Source organism: Artemia franciscana, chromosome 5, assembly GCF_032884065.1.
Source record: "Artemia franciscana chromosome 5, ASM3288406v1, whole genome shotgun sequence".
NCBI lineage: Eukaryota > Metazoa > Arthropoda > Branchiopoda > Anostraca > Artemiidae > Artemia > Artemia franciscana.
In genome coordinates, this window is record NC_088867.1 from 26,090,706 (window position 1) to 26,103,107 (window position 12,402).

The 12,402-nt window shown below is 36.2% G+C and overlaps 1 protein-coding gene across 1 annotated transcript in view; it reads left to right on the top strand.

Annotated features, from left to right (window-relative positions):
- Positions 1–12,402, top strand: part of LOC136027167 (general transcription factor IIH subunit 2-like) — a 57,162-nt gene that overhangs the window by 19,987 nt on the left and 24,773 nt on the right. The window contains exons 3-4 of the mRNA XM_065704165.1: positions 602–806; positions 11,776–11,904. Of these exons, the coding sequence (XP_065560237.1) occupies positions 602–806; positions 11,776–11,904 (334 nt within the window). The remainder of the gene's footprint in view (positions 1–601; positions 807–11,775; positions 11,905–12,402) is intronic.

The following is a 12,402-nucleotide window of genomic DNA, read 5'->3' on the forward strand; positions in this document are numbered from 1 at the left end:
ATCTGATCACTCCTTCATAAGTTATAAATACCTTATTTTTCTAATATTTCAGAATTAACCCTCCCCCAACTTACTCAAAGAGAGCGAATCCGTTCTGCTTATGTCAGTTACATATCTAGGACTTATGCTTATTTTTCCCACCAAGTTTCATCCCGATCCCTCCACTCTAATCGTTTTCCAAGATTTTAGGTTCCCCCCTCCAACTCCCCTTTTTGTCACTGTATCCGGTCGGAATTTAAGATAAGAGCTCTGAGACACGATATTTTTCTAAATATCAAATTTCAATCCGATCACGCGTTCGCAAGTTAAAAATACCTCATTTTTTTCTAATTTTTCCGAATTAACCGTCCCCCCCCACTCCCCCTCAAATGGTCGAATCGGGAAAACGTCTGTTTTTAATTTAATCTGGTCTGGTCCCTGATACGCCTGCCAAATTTCATCGTCCTAGTTTATCTGGAAGTGCCTAAACTAGTAAAACCGGGACCGACAGACCGACAGAATTTGTAATCGCTATATGGCATTTGGTATTTAACAAGCGCCATAAAAAATGTCTAACTCTTCCGCCAAGGATTTAATACCAATATGCGGCTTGGCTTTTCAGGGAAGCTCTCAAGGAAACCCAGGAAGGGGCTCTTGAGACATCTTCAATTGAACTTGCTGCAAAGGCGAGTCGAAGACAAGCCCTTCTTCGGAAAGTTGGGAATGTTCGGCTTGGTATTATGAGGCACATGTATATCGTCATTGATGCCTCTGATTGTATGTCCGAACAGGACTTGAAGCCCACTCGCCTTCGTTGTACTACCAAGGTTAGTGAAATTTAGTTTTTTCTTCATCAGGAATCGAGCTAGAGAATGCTCATCAGTTCAGAAAAATAAATAATTCCTATTATACGATCTTTATCCTTTGCAAGATCAGCGAAATGAGCTTTAAGTATGCACAAACTTTAATTCTATTAAGTACAGCCTATGGCCCGTGAAAACTATGAATACAGCCCAAGGTATAATTTAACTTTTGGTCAATTCCTGTAACTTTTATTGCTGATGAGCATTTAAACAGTATTCCACATATATCTCCTTACTAAATTTTGTTTAGTGTTGAATACCGACAATGAAAAGCATTTTATATGCTATACAGCCTCACTAAATTTCAACCCCTATTTTTTTTTTCACCTCGTACATTGGTCGGAAACAATGCAAAAAGCCTGGTGAACCCAGTTCATCCTTACATACCTGTTTTTTTTTGTCTCATTTTGGGCTTTGCTTTTGCATATACATCGTTTTTAGACTTTTCCTTTACTGGTTTTTGGTCTGACCTATCTTGTACACCAGACAGGAAGGGCCTCTTGAAAAAAGAACCCCTTTTTTTCCCATCAGCCATAAAATTTGCTTCATAGGGTCTTGTATTTCTCGAACGTAACCAGACGGTATTAACTAGAATAGGTCAGTAACAGGGAAATATAGACGCAGTTAGACTACAAAAACAAGAAGTGTATTTTTTCCTAGACCTTACCTACTTTTGTGGCACGAATAAAGAGTGCCAGCGGGGGAAATTTTTGAAGTTTAATAATGCTGGAAAATGTCCTTAAACAATGGAGAAAAATCATAAAAAGTTTACGATGAGATATTACAAAAAGAAATTTGTAAAAAAAAATGGGAATTTTTCTATATAAATTTAACATGTATCCTGAGCTAACGAGCTCAGAACTTTCTCTTTTCCCTCAAACAGATTCTTTCTTCATTAAATCCCTGAATTGAAGGAAATCCAAATGGAAAATCAGTGTTGTAGTAGGTTGATTGATTTCTTAACCTTGAGTGTCGAGACGATTCAGAGATTACGCTTGAGAAAATCCATTGAGCCACCCTGAAAGCCTGGTTCCGTTTCGGTGAAAATGTACCCTCTTCTTTTCAAGGAAAGATAGAGGGATATGCTGCTTGAAGGAAACAGAATGGCAGGTTTTTTCTTTTATTGTTGCTAAATGTGGTTAATTATTTTTTCAGGCAGTAAACATATCATAGTGAACGGCTGACAAAAAACGCAATATGCTAATTTTAATTCGTTTGAAATTCTCTAGATCTCATTTGACGTGTTTTCTTCGTCTTGAGATCGAGTATTAAGGTTACAGCATGTAATTTCAAGAAAAAGTATCGACTTACTTTTATTTTTAACTCATGGAGCTGCTCCAGAGCTGCAAATGTTTCAAGTCCTAATTTTAAAAAAAAGTATAGATTTAGGATAACCACGTAAAGGAAATTATCTAAAGTGACAAAAGTATATAAGTATATATATCTATCTATATATATATAAATAAGTTGTCTGTCTGTCTGTCTGTGGATCAGGTGACGTCATGTTTCTGTGTTGACTGACGTCATGAAATTAGTTGTCGTCATTTTTGCTTAAGTGACGACCGGGAACCTCAAAGAGAAATTACAGACTGGGACACCCGGACACAAATCACGACCGGGACACAGGGAATAAATAACGACCGGGACACAGGGACACAACTACAACGGGGACGCCGGGGGCACAGGCGGGATATATAAATGACGACCGGGACACAGGGATTGTTCGAATAGAAATTACAGACCGGGACACCGGGACACAAATGACGACCGGGACACAGGGAATATAAATGACGACCGGGACACTCAAAGAGAAATTACAAACTGGGACACCGGGACACAAATGACGACCGGGACACAGGGAATATAAATGACGACCGGGACACAGGGACGCATCATTAGAATAATGAGGTATAGATCTGAATACGGATTGTTTTTCCCATGTACAATTATATGTTGCATGTTCAAGAGTCAGTAAACCTGACAATCTATTTATATGCACAGACAATGGGACAGCGAAGAATGTTGTATATTCGCATGTTTTACGTAGTTAAAAACATATATTTATATCTATCTCTATTCACAGGTGGGACACAGGGACACAACAACAATGGCGCGTAACTAATATGGCGCGTAACGACTTACGCGCGCGGGGGGGCTTGGGGGGGGGGCGCGAAGCGCCCCACCAACTAGGTGTTGGGGTATATATATATATATATATATATATATATATATATATATATATATATATATACTAGCTGTTGGTCAGTATATATATATATATATGGTGGCGCGAAGCGCCACCCCAACAGTTAGTATATATATATATATATATATATATATATATATATATATATATATATATATATATATACTAGCTGTTGGTCAGTATATATATATATATATACTAGCTGTTGGGGTGGCGCTTCGCGCCACCCCAACACCTAGTTGGTGGGGGCGCTTCGCGCCCCCCCCAAGCCCCCCCGCGCGCGTAAGTCGTTACGCGCCATAATAGTTACGCGCCATTGTAGTTGTGTCCCTATGTCCCACCTGTGAATATAGATATATATATATATATATATGGTTTTAACTACGTAAAACTTGCGAATATACAACATTCTTTGCTGTCCCATTGTCTTTGCATATAAATAGATTGTCAGGTTATCCCCCTGTTTCCCCCGGTGTCCCCGTTGTAGTTGTGTCCCTGTGTCCCGGTCGTCATTTATATTCCCTGTGTCCCGGGTCCCGGTCATCATTTGTATCCCGGTGTCCCGGTCTGTATATACATTCGTTTTTTAGTTTTGTTTTTCTCCTTTATTTTTTTCCTTTTTTTTTCTTTTTTAGCTTATTTAGATTTTTAGATTTTTTAGTTTTTTTTATTAGTTTTTAGTTTTTATTTCTTTTTAGTTTTTTTGTCCCGGTCGTCATTTATATCCCCCTGTTTCCCCCGGTGTCCCCGTTGTAGTTGTGTCCCTGTGTCCCGGTCGTTATTTATATTCCCTGTGTCCCGGTCGTCATTTGTATCCCGGTGTACCGGTCTGTATATACATTCGTTTTTTAGTTTTGTTTTTCTCCTTTATTTTTTTCCTTTTTTTTTCTTTTTTAGTTTATTTAGATTTTTAGATTTTTTAGTTTTTTTATTAGTTTTTAGTTTTTTTTTCTTTTTAGTTTTTTTGTAGTTTTTACCTTCTTTTTAGTTTTGTTAATTTTTTTTTTTACTTGTGTCCTGGTCGTCATTTATACTCCCTGTGTCCCGGTGCTTTGTTGATTGCTAATCGAACATTCCTTTTGTCCTGGTCGCTTTCTCTTTGAGTGTCGTCATTTATTTTTTTCTTTTTTAGTTCTTTTAGTTTTTACCTTTTTTAGTTTTTTTTTAGTTTTTAGTTTTTTTAGTTTTTTACCTTTTTTTAGTTTTTTTAGTTTTTTAGCTTTTTTATTTTTTTTATTAGTTTTTAGTTTTTTTGTAGTTTTTGCCTTTTTTTTTAGTTTTTTGTCCTGGTCGCTTTCTCTTTGAGTGTCGTCATTTATTAGTTTTTTCCTTTTTTTTTTTAGTTTTTTATTGGTTTTTACCTTTATTTTAGCTTATTTTTCAGTTTTTTCCTTTTTTTTAGTTTTTTTTTATTTTTTATTTTTTTTAGTTTTTTACCTTTTTTTAGTTTTTTTAGTTTTTTTAGTTTTTTAGCTTTTTTACTTTTTTTATTAGTTTTTAGTTTTTTTTTGTAGTTTTTGCCTTTTTTTAGTTTTTTCAGTTTTTTTTTTAGTTTTTTATTGGTTTTTACCTTTATAGTTTTTTTAGTTTTTTAGCTTTTTTATTTTTTTTATTAGTTTTTAGTTTTTTTTGTAGTTTTTGCCTTTTTTTAGTTTTTTCAGTTTTGACGTCACCTAATCCAGTTTTTTCAGGTGACGTCACCTGACACATCCATCCACACATCCATCCACACATCCACAGACAGACAACTTATTTTTATATATATAGACTAGCTGTTGGGGTGGCGCTTCGCGCCACCCCAACACCTAGTTGGTGGGGGCGCTTCGCGCCCCCCCCAAGCCCCCCCGCGCGCGTAAGTCGTTACGCGCCATAATAGTTACGCGCCATTGTAGTTGTGTCCCTATGTCCCACCTGTGAATATAGATATATATATATATATGGTTTTAACTACGTAAAACTTGCGAATATACAACATTCTTTGCTGTCCCATTGTCTTTGCATATAAATAGATTGTCAGGTTATCCCCCTGTTTCCCCCGGTGTCCCCGTTGTAGTTGTGTCCCTGTGTCCCGGTCGTCATTTATATTCCCTGTGTCCCGGGTCCCGGTCATCATTTGTATCCCGGTGTCCCGGTCTGTATATACATTCGTTTTTTAGTTTTGTTTTTCTCCTTTATTTTTTTCCTTTTTTTTTCTTTTTTAGCTTATTTAGATTTTTAGATTTTTTAGTTTTTTTTATTAGTTTTTAGTTTTTATTTCTTTTTAGTTTTTTTGTCCCGGTCGTCATTTATATCCCCCTGTTTCCCCCGGTGTCCCCGTTGTAGTTGTGTCCCTGTGTCCCGGTCGTTATTTATATTCCCTGTGTCCCGGTCGTCATTTGTATCCCGGTGTACCGGTCTGTATATACATTCGTTTTTTAGTTTTGTTTTTCTCCTTTATTTTTTTCCTTTTTTTTTCTTTTTTAGTTTATTTAGATTTTTAGATTTTTTAGTTTTGTCGTCATTTATACTCCCTGTGTCCCGGTGCTTTGTTGATTGCTAATCGAACATTCCTTTTGTCCTGGTCGCTTTCTCTTTGAGTGTCGTCATTTATTTTTTTCTTTTTTAGTTCTTTTAGTTTTTACCTTTTTTAGTTTTTTTTTAGTTTTTAGTTTTTTTAGTTTTTTACCTTTTTTTAGTTTTTTTAGTTTTTTAGCTTTTTTATTTTTTTTATTAGTTTTTAGTTTTTTTGTAGTTTTTGCCTTTTTTTTTAGTTTTTTGTCCTGGTCGCTTTCTCTTTGAGTGTAGTCATTTATTAGTTTTTTCCTTTTTTTTTTTAGTTTTTTATTGGTTTTTACCTTTATTTTAGCTTATTTTTCAGTTTTTTCCTTTTTTTTAGTTTTTTTTTATTTTTTATTTTTTTTAGTTTTTTACCTTTTTTTAGTTTTTTTAGTTTTTTTAGTTTTTTAGCTTTTTTACTTTTTTTATTAGTTTTTAGTTTTTTTTTGTAGTTTTTGCCTTTTTTTAGTTTTTTCAGTTTTTTTTTTAGTTTTTTATTGGTTTTTACCTTTATAGTTTTTTTAGTTTTTTAGCTTTTTTATTTTTTTTATTAGTTTTTAGTTTTTTTTGTAGTTTTTGCCTTTTTTTAGTTTTTTCAGTTTTGACGTCACCTAATCCAGTTTTTTCAGGTGACGTCACCTGACACATCCATCCACACATCCATCCATCCATCCATCCACAGACAACTTATTTTTATATAGATAGATATATAAATTTATATATATATATATATATATATATATATATATATATATATATATATATATATATATATATATATATATATATATATATATATATATATATATATATATATATATATATATATATATATATACTAGCTGTTGGGGTGGTGCTTCGCGCCACCCCAACACCTAGTTGGTGGGGGCGCTTCGCGCCCCCCCCCAAGCCCCCCCGCGCGCGTAAGTCGTTACGCGCCATATTAGTTACGCGCCATTGTAGTTGTGTCCCTATGTCCCACCTGTGAATATAGATATATATATATATATATGTTTTTAACTACGTAAAACTTGCGAATATACAACATTCTTTGCTGTCCCATTGTCTGTGCATATAAATAGATTGTCAGGTTTACCGACTCTTGAACATGCAACATATAATGGTCCATGGGAAAACAATCCGTATTCAGATCTATACCTCATGATTCTAATGATTGCCCTTGAGCTTTGTTGATGGTGATTGCTAATCGACGATTCCCTGTGTCGCCGTCGTCATTTATATATCCCCGTGTGCCCCCCGGTGTCCCGGTCGTCATTTATATTCCATGTGTTCCGGTCGTCATTTATGTCCCGGTGTCCCAGTCTGTGAATTCTCTTTGAGGGTCCCGGGCGTCATTGATATTCCTTGTGTCCCGGTGTCCCGGTCGTCATTCGTGTCCCGGTGTCCCAGTCTGTATATACATTCGTTTTGAATTGGTCTTTTTTTTAGGTTTTAGTTTTCTGCCTTTTTTTTAGTTTTTTTTTAGTTATACCTCATGATTCTAATGATTGCCCTTGAGCTTTGTTGATGGTGGTTGCTAATCGAACATTCTCTGTGTCCCCATCGTCATTTATATATCCCCCTGTGCCCCCCGGCGTCCCCGTTGTAGTTGTGTCCCTGTGTCCCGGTCGTCATTTATATTCCCTGTGTCCCGGTCGTCATTTGTATTCCGGTGTCCCAGTCTGTATATACATTCGTTTTTGAAATGGTAAATGATGAAATAAATTTTTGTATTTTTCCCCTTTTTTTCTTTTTAGTTTTTTTTTTGGTTTTTACATTTTTTAGTTATTTTTTAGTTTTTTCTTTTTTCTTTTTAGTTTTTTTTTTATTTTTTTAGTTTTGTTTTTCTCCTTTATTTTTCTTTTTGTTTCCTTTTTTTAGTTTTTTTTATTTTTTAGTTTTTTTAGTTTTTTAGCTTTTTTAGTTTTTTTATTAGTTTTTAGTTTGTTTTTTTCTTTTTAGTTTTTTTGTAGTTTTTACCTTTTTTTTTAGTTTTTTTTTTACTCATGTCCTGGTCGTCATTTATACTCCCTGTGTCCTGGTCGTCATTTGTGATGGTTTGTTGACGGTGTTTTGTTGATGGTGATTGCTAATTGAACATTCCTTGTGTCCCGGTCGCTTTCTCTTTGAGTGTCCCGGTCGTCATTTATATTCCCTATGTGCCGGTGTCCTGGTCGTCATTTGTGTCCCAATGTAATTTCGTAATTTCGTCAGTCCAAAACATGACGTCACCTGACACACAGACAGACAGACAGACAACTTATTTATATATATATATATATATATATATATATATATATATATATATATATATATATATATATATATATATATATATATATATATATGCCCTGTTCAGAATAGGCTGGGTGTTTTTCGGAGGTTTTGAGAGTTCAAGGGGCAGGAATAGGTTTGAAAATTAACATTAAGATGACGAAGTCGTTAAGATTAGGAAGAAGTGACGGTGAAGTGGCGATGCTGGGTAATAAGAAGATCCATCCAGTGGACAGTTCCATTTACCTAGGTAGTATTATTGGTCAAGACGGTGTGTGCAGTGAATATGGTAAAAGTAGTTTGTAGATAGCCAAGGCTCATGGTATTTTTTGACAGTTGAAAAAAGTTTGGAAGGATAGGGAGATAAGTATGCAAACCAAGTTGAAAATATTGGAAGCTATAGTGGTTAATTATGTGTATGAAGCGTGGACGCTCCGAAAGATGGCGGAGGGTTTGCTAGATATTTTTCCAGAGAAAGTGCCTACGGATTGTTTTGGGTACCCATTTGACTCACCATATCTCTAACAATAAACTCTACGAAGTGGTTCAATCCCGATTTCTATGGCTATAATGAAAGAAAGGATAACGGTTAGAATACAGTTAAGCTAAGTGTCACAACAGCTAACTGTAAAAAAATGTCACATTTTATATTAGAAACTTCAGATTGCACTTGGCAACACTTCCTGCACAGGCCAGAAACATAAGTAGCAACCCTCGTATATAAAAAAAAAGGAAAAAAAAAACCGATTTTTCCACAAATAATGCATGAAAAAAGTAAATTTGCCGAGGGTAAGGGTAATTTGCTGTCCTCCAACACCCCAAAAGACGAGAGTCATTTGCACCTTACTGAAGACTAGATGGCTGTTTCCAGTTGATTTTTTTTTTGGATATTTGAGAATAATAGATGTAAAAGAAAGAAACGGTAATGGAAACAAGGGTCCTTTTCTGTTTGGGAAACTGAAGATTAAATTTTCAGATAACCATATACCCGTTTAGAAGGATGGCATTCGTCACGTAAAGGAAGGGTATGGGTATTGGTTGTTTGAAGTAGAGGCTCACATAATCTTGATATGAAACTTTAAAATCAATTTTTTTTTCTTCTATAAAGTATGAGTTGGTAGGAATGTATATGATAATACCTATTTTTTCTGTCCTAAAAGATTTACCAAAGATACCAAAGCATTAAAAACGAAATTATCTCGAAATATATTAACCCTTTCAGGACGGAATTATGATAGGGCTAAAGAAAAAATCCATTTTCAGATTTTAGCCTTAAATGACCTCACATATGATGAATTTGATACAAAATTTCAGTTTCATTCATTCATTCCAGACCTACAGTCATGACTCCAATTGACATCTTCCGCTGTCACACGCCACTAAATCCGTATAATAATATAAAATGGAAAATTATTTTTAATGCCAATACAAAGAAGAAGAAATACAAAATAGTTATTGGGTATGAAAGATTTTGAAACAGTTTCTGTTCTTCACCAGACACAATGAAACCTGACACTTTGAGCACTGGATTCGAGCATAAGCGAAGCAGAGCCGGCATCGCTTCTTATCAGCCACTGCCTCTGGCCAATGCTGGATGCTGTCATAGTGAACACTATCGTATGGCTTTAGTTTGACAAGCTTTGGTCTTTTTGGAGTGGAACAGTCTTGATCTCTGAGGGGTCTTCCACGAGGCTTGTTCCATCATTTGTAGAAGTAAGGTAGTTGGCGATTTCGCTCTTGAAGTCTAAGAGGCTCTTATTGTGGGTTCGGCCGTGCTGATCCATATGACGCCAATAAAGCAACCATGCGTTGACAAAATAAAGCAACCATGCGTTGACGACTGAAAGATCCAAGAAATAGTAAAAGAGACGCATATACCATTTTTTTTCCGCGGATTTCTATTTTGTACAGCTTAATGAGCATGTCCCTGAGGTCAACACCACCCATGAATTTGTTATACTCAGCAATACACAGGGGACGAACAACGTTGACGCACTTCTTCAAATTACGGTTCCAGCGTTTGCAGTTGTCTGAAGGTTCGGCGCCGACAAATGACGAAGCAATGCAGACGCTCTTGTTGTCAAACCACTTCGTAACCACTATACCGCTATTGGTCTCAACTCTGTAGTCAAAATTTTCTCTTCCCCTTTTTTCAGTACATCATCAGCTTCGATATTACAACCTTTCAGTCTGTTTGTCGTGACGATGCCAGCTGAATGGATCCCGTGTAAAAGTAGCTCGCGAATCAGTGATATACTTGTGTAAAAATTGTCAAAAAGTAGCTTGAAGTTTCGGTTCCTTGGAATCGCCTCTGCTAGCCTGAGAACAACCTCTGCTCCCTGACAAAACTCAGTGACCGGAATCGAACCTTTCCCAGTATAGACCTCAAAGTCGTAGATGATTCTGCTGGCCCCTGCACGACTGAATATCTTGATTCCCCAGGAGTGGGATTTGTCCTTGAGGTATTGCTTGAACCTAAACCTTCCCTTAAAAGGGACCATTTGCTCATCAATGCTCTACCTTTCCTCTGCAGGAATTTTTGTTAGATATGCTCGCAGTTCGTCTATAACCGGCCGAAGTTTAAAAAGAGAGTCATAACCGTCTTGACCTTTGGAACACCAAGATGGTTATTGTTTGCATGAAAAAATCTTTGAAGGGTTTTGAACCTGTCTCTGGGCATGACATCTGCAATAAGGGGAAACCTTGTAGCTCTATTCCAGTGTTGATACATTGTGGGCTGTTTTATTATTCCCATGAGCATATGGATTCCCAGGAACTGTCCCAACTCCTTATTGGTGACTTTCAATTGGACACGCTCCTTCTGCATCGCATACAAATTGGACTGAAAAACAAGGCATTCGACCATGTCATCGTCAAACATCTGCTTGAAATATTCAACAGGGCTTGGAATTTCCGGAGGAGGTGGATGAAAAGAAGACTTCCAGGCTACATTGGGTGATTTAAAGTTTTGTTTTCTCCATCGAAATTCTCTGGAAGATGAAGAATGGAAAGATGTTGCTGTACCAGAGATAGATGGGTCACTAATGACAGAGGCAACCAAAGTGGATGGTGGTGGAGATGCACTTCGGTTGACAATGTGTGCGTGAGTCAATGACGATAAAGGTAATTCATCTTCATCGACGTTGTATTCAAGGGAGGGGTCGATAGGGGGTTTCAGTCAGGATCGTTATCATCTTCCTCATGGTCAAGGTCCTCATCGTCTTCTATTTCCAGATCAGACAGTTCTCCATCTGGTTCAAGAATATACTGAACAGCTTCGTCCCGTGAAAAGATGTGGTTCACATTTCGTGTAGTCTGGCTTTTGAATAATCTTTCCTCCCTCTTTGACATGATAGCACTAAAAATAAAAACATTTCCATTGGTTGCAAAGAAATAATCAAAAACATACGAACAAAATGATAACCCCACAACACAAAACCGACAATTAAAACGTTTGTTTTACCTTCATGGCCGGTTGATGCCTTATGGGATCAAGACAAATGAGTGGCCCTACCGGTAAACCAGAGATCCCCCACCTCAAATAATTAGTCTTAATTGATATTCTAATCTATATTTATCTGCCCATATTTTTCCTTTAAACAAAAAAAGGGATTTTCTTTTTCCCGGCCACCCAAAAAGATTGAATTTTTTAAGACTATAAATGAAGGCAATAAATAGCCTTGTCTTATTTTATAGCTATTCAAGAATGATTTTCTGTCCCATGACCAGAAGGCCATAAGTAGCCAAAAGGAATTTTTCGCCAGACCCTCAGTAGAGGTAAAATCAGTTGCAATCTCTTCGAGCTCAAGGTATTTTTTTATACATTCGTGTATTACTTAATAATTCATTCATTTGTTTTAGGATATAACATATTGTTTATCATGTTTATCAAAATTCCCAGTTGATTTTCTCTTACAGCTTCTGGAACGCTTTGTTGACGAATACTTTGATCAAAACCCAATTTCGCAGCTAGGAATAATTGTTACAAAGGACAAAAAAGCCCAGAAGATTATTGACCTTGGGTCAAATCAAAAGAAGATCTTGGATGTAAGTTTCCCTTATTAATTTCTCCTAATTGGAAGCCCTCGAGTAGGCCTCTTGTCATTTAAAGGAAAGTTGCTTTGCTGTCTTGCCTCTTGCTTTCTAAGACAGAAAGAAAACAGAAATGGAAATTGAAGTTTCTCTTTGCGTAAACTCGTTGATACTATACGAATATCTATTGAGTGGCAAGGTCAGGAAAGTTGATAAGATAAACTGCTTGAGGCTATCCGAAAGTTTTCGGCCTTACGCAGAATTAGCTGAGTATCTTAGAATAATTTCTCTCTGATTTATCATCGTCTGATGGTCTGTATTTTATCTCTGTTTTTCATGTTAATTTCTCTGTCACTCTTGACTTCTAACAAATGATTCAAGCAAATGTAGTGTTTTTTTGCTTATTAAAAAAGAACCTCCTAAAATCTAAAGCCTAAAATATCCCAGTAATTTCCTGAAAAAGCGGGCCCAACATTTACACCAAGGTCTATGAATGTGGTTGTTTAATTTTCC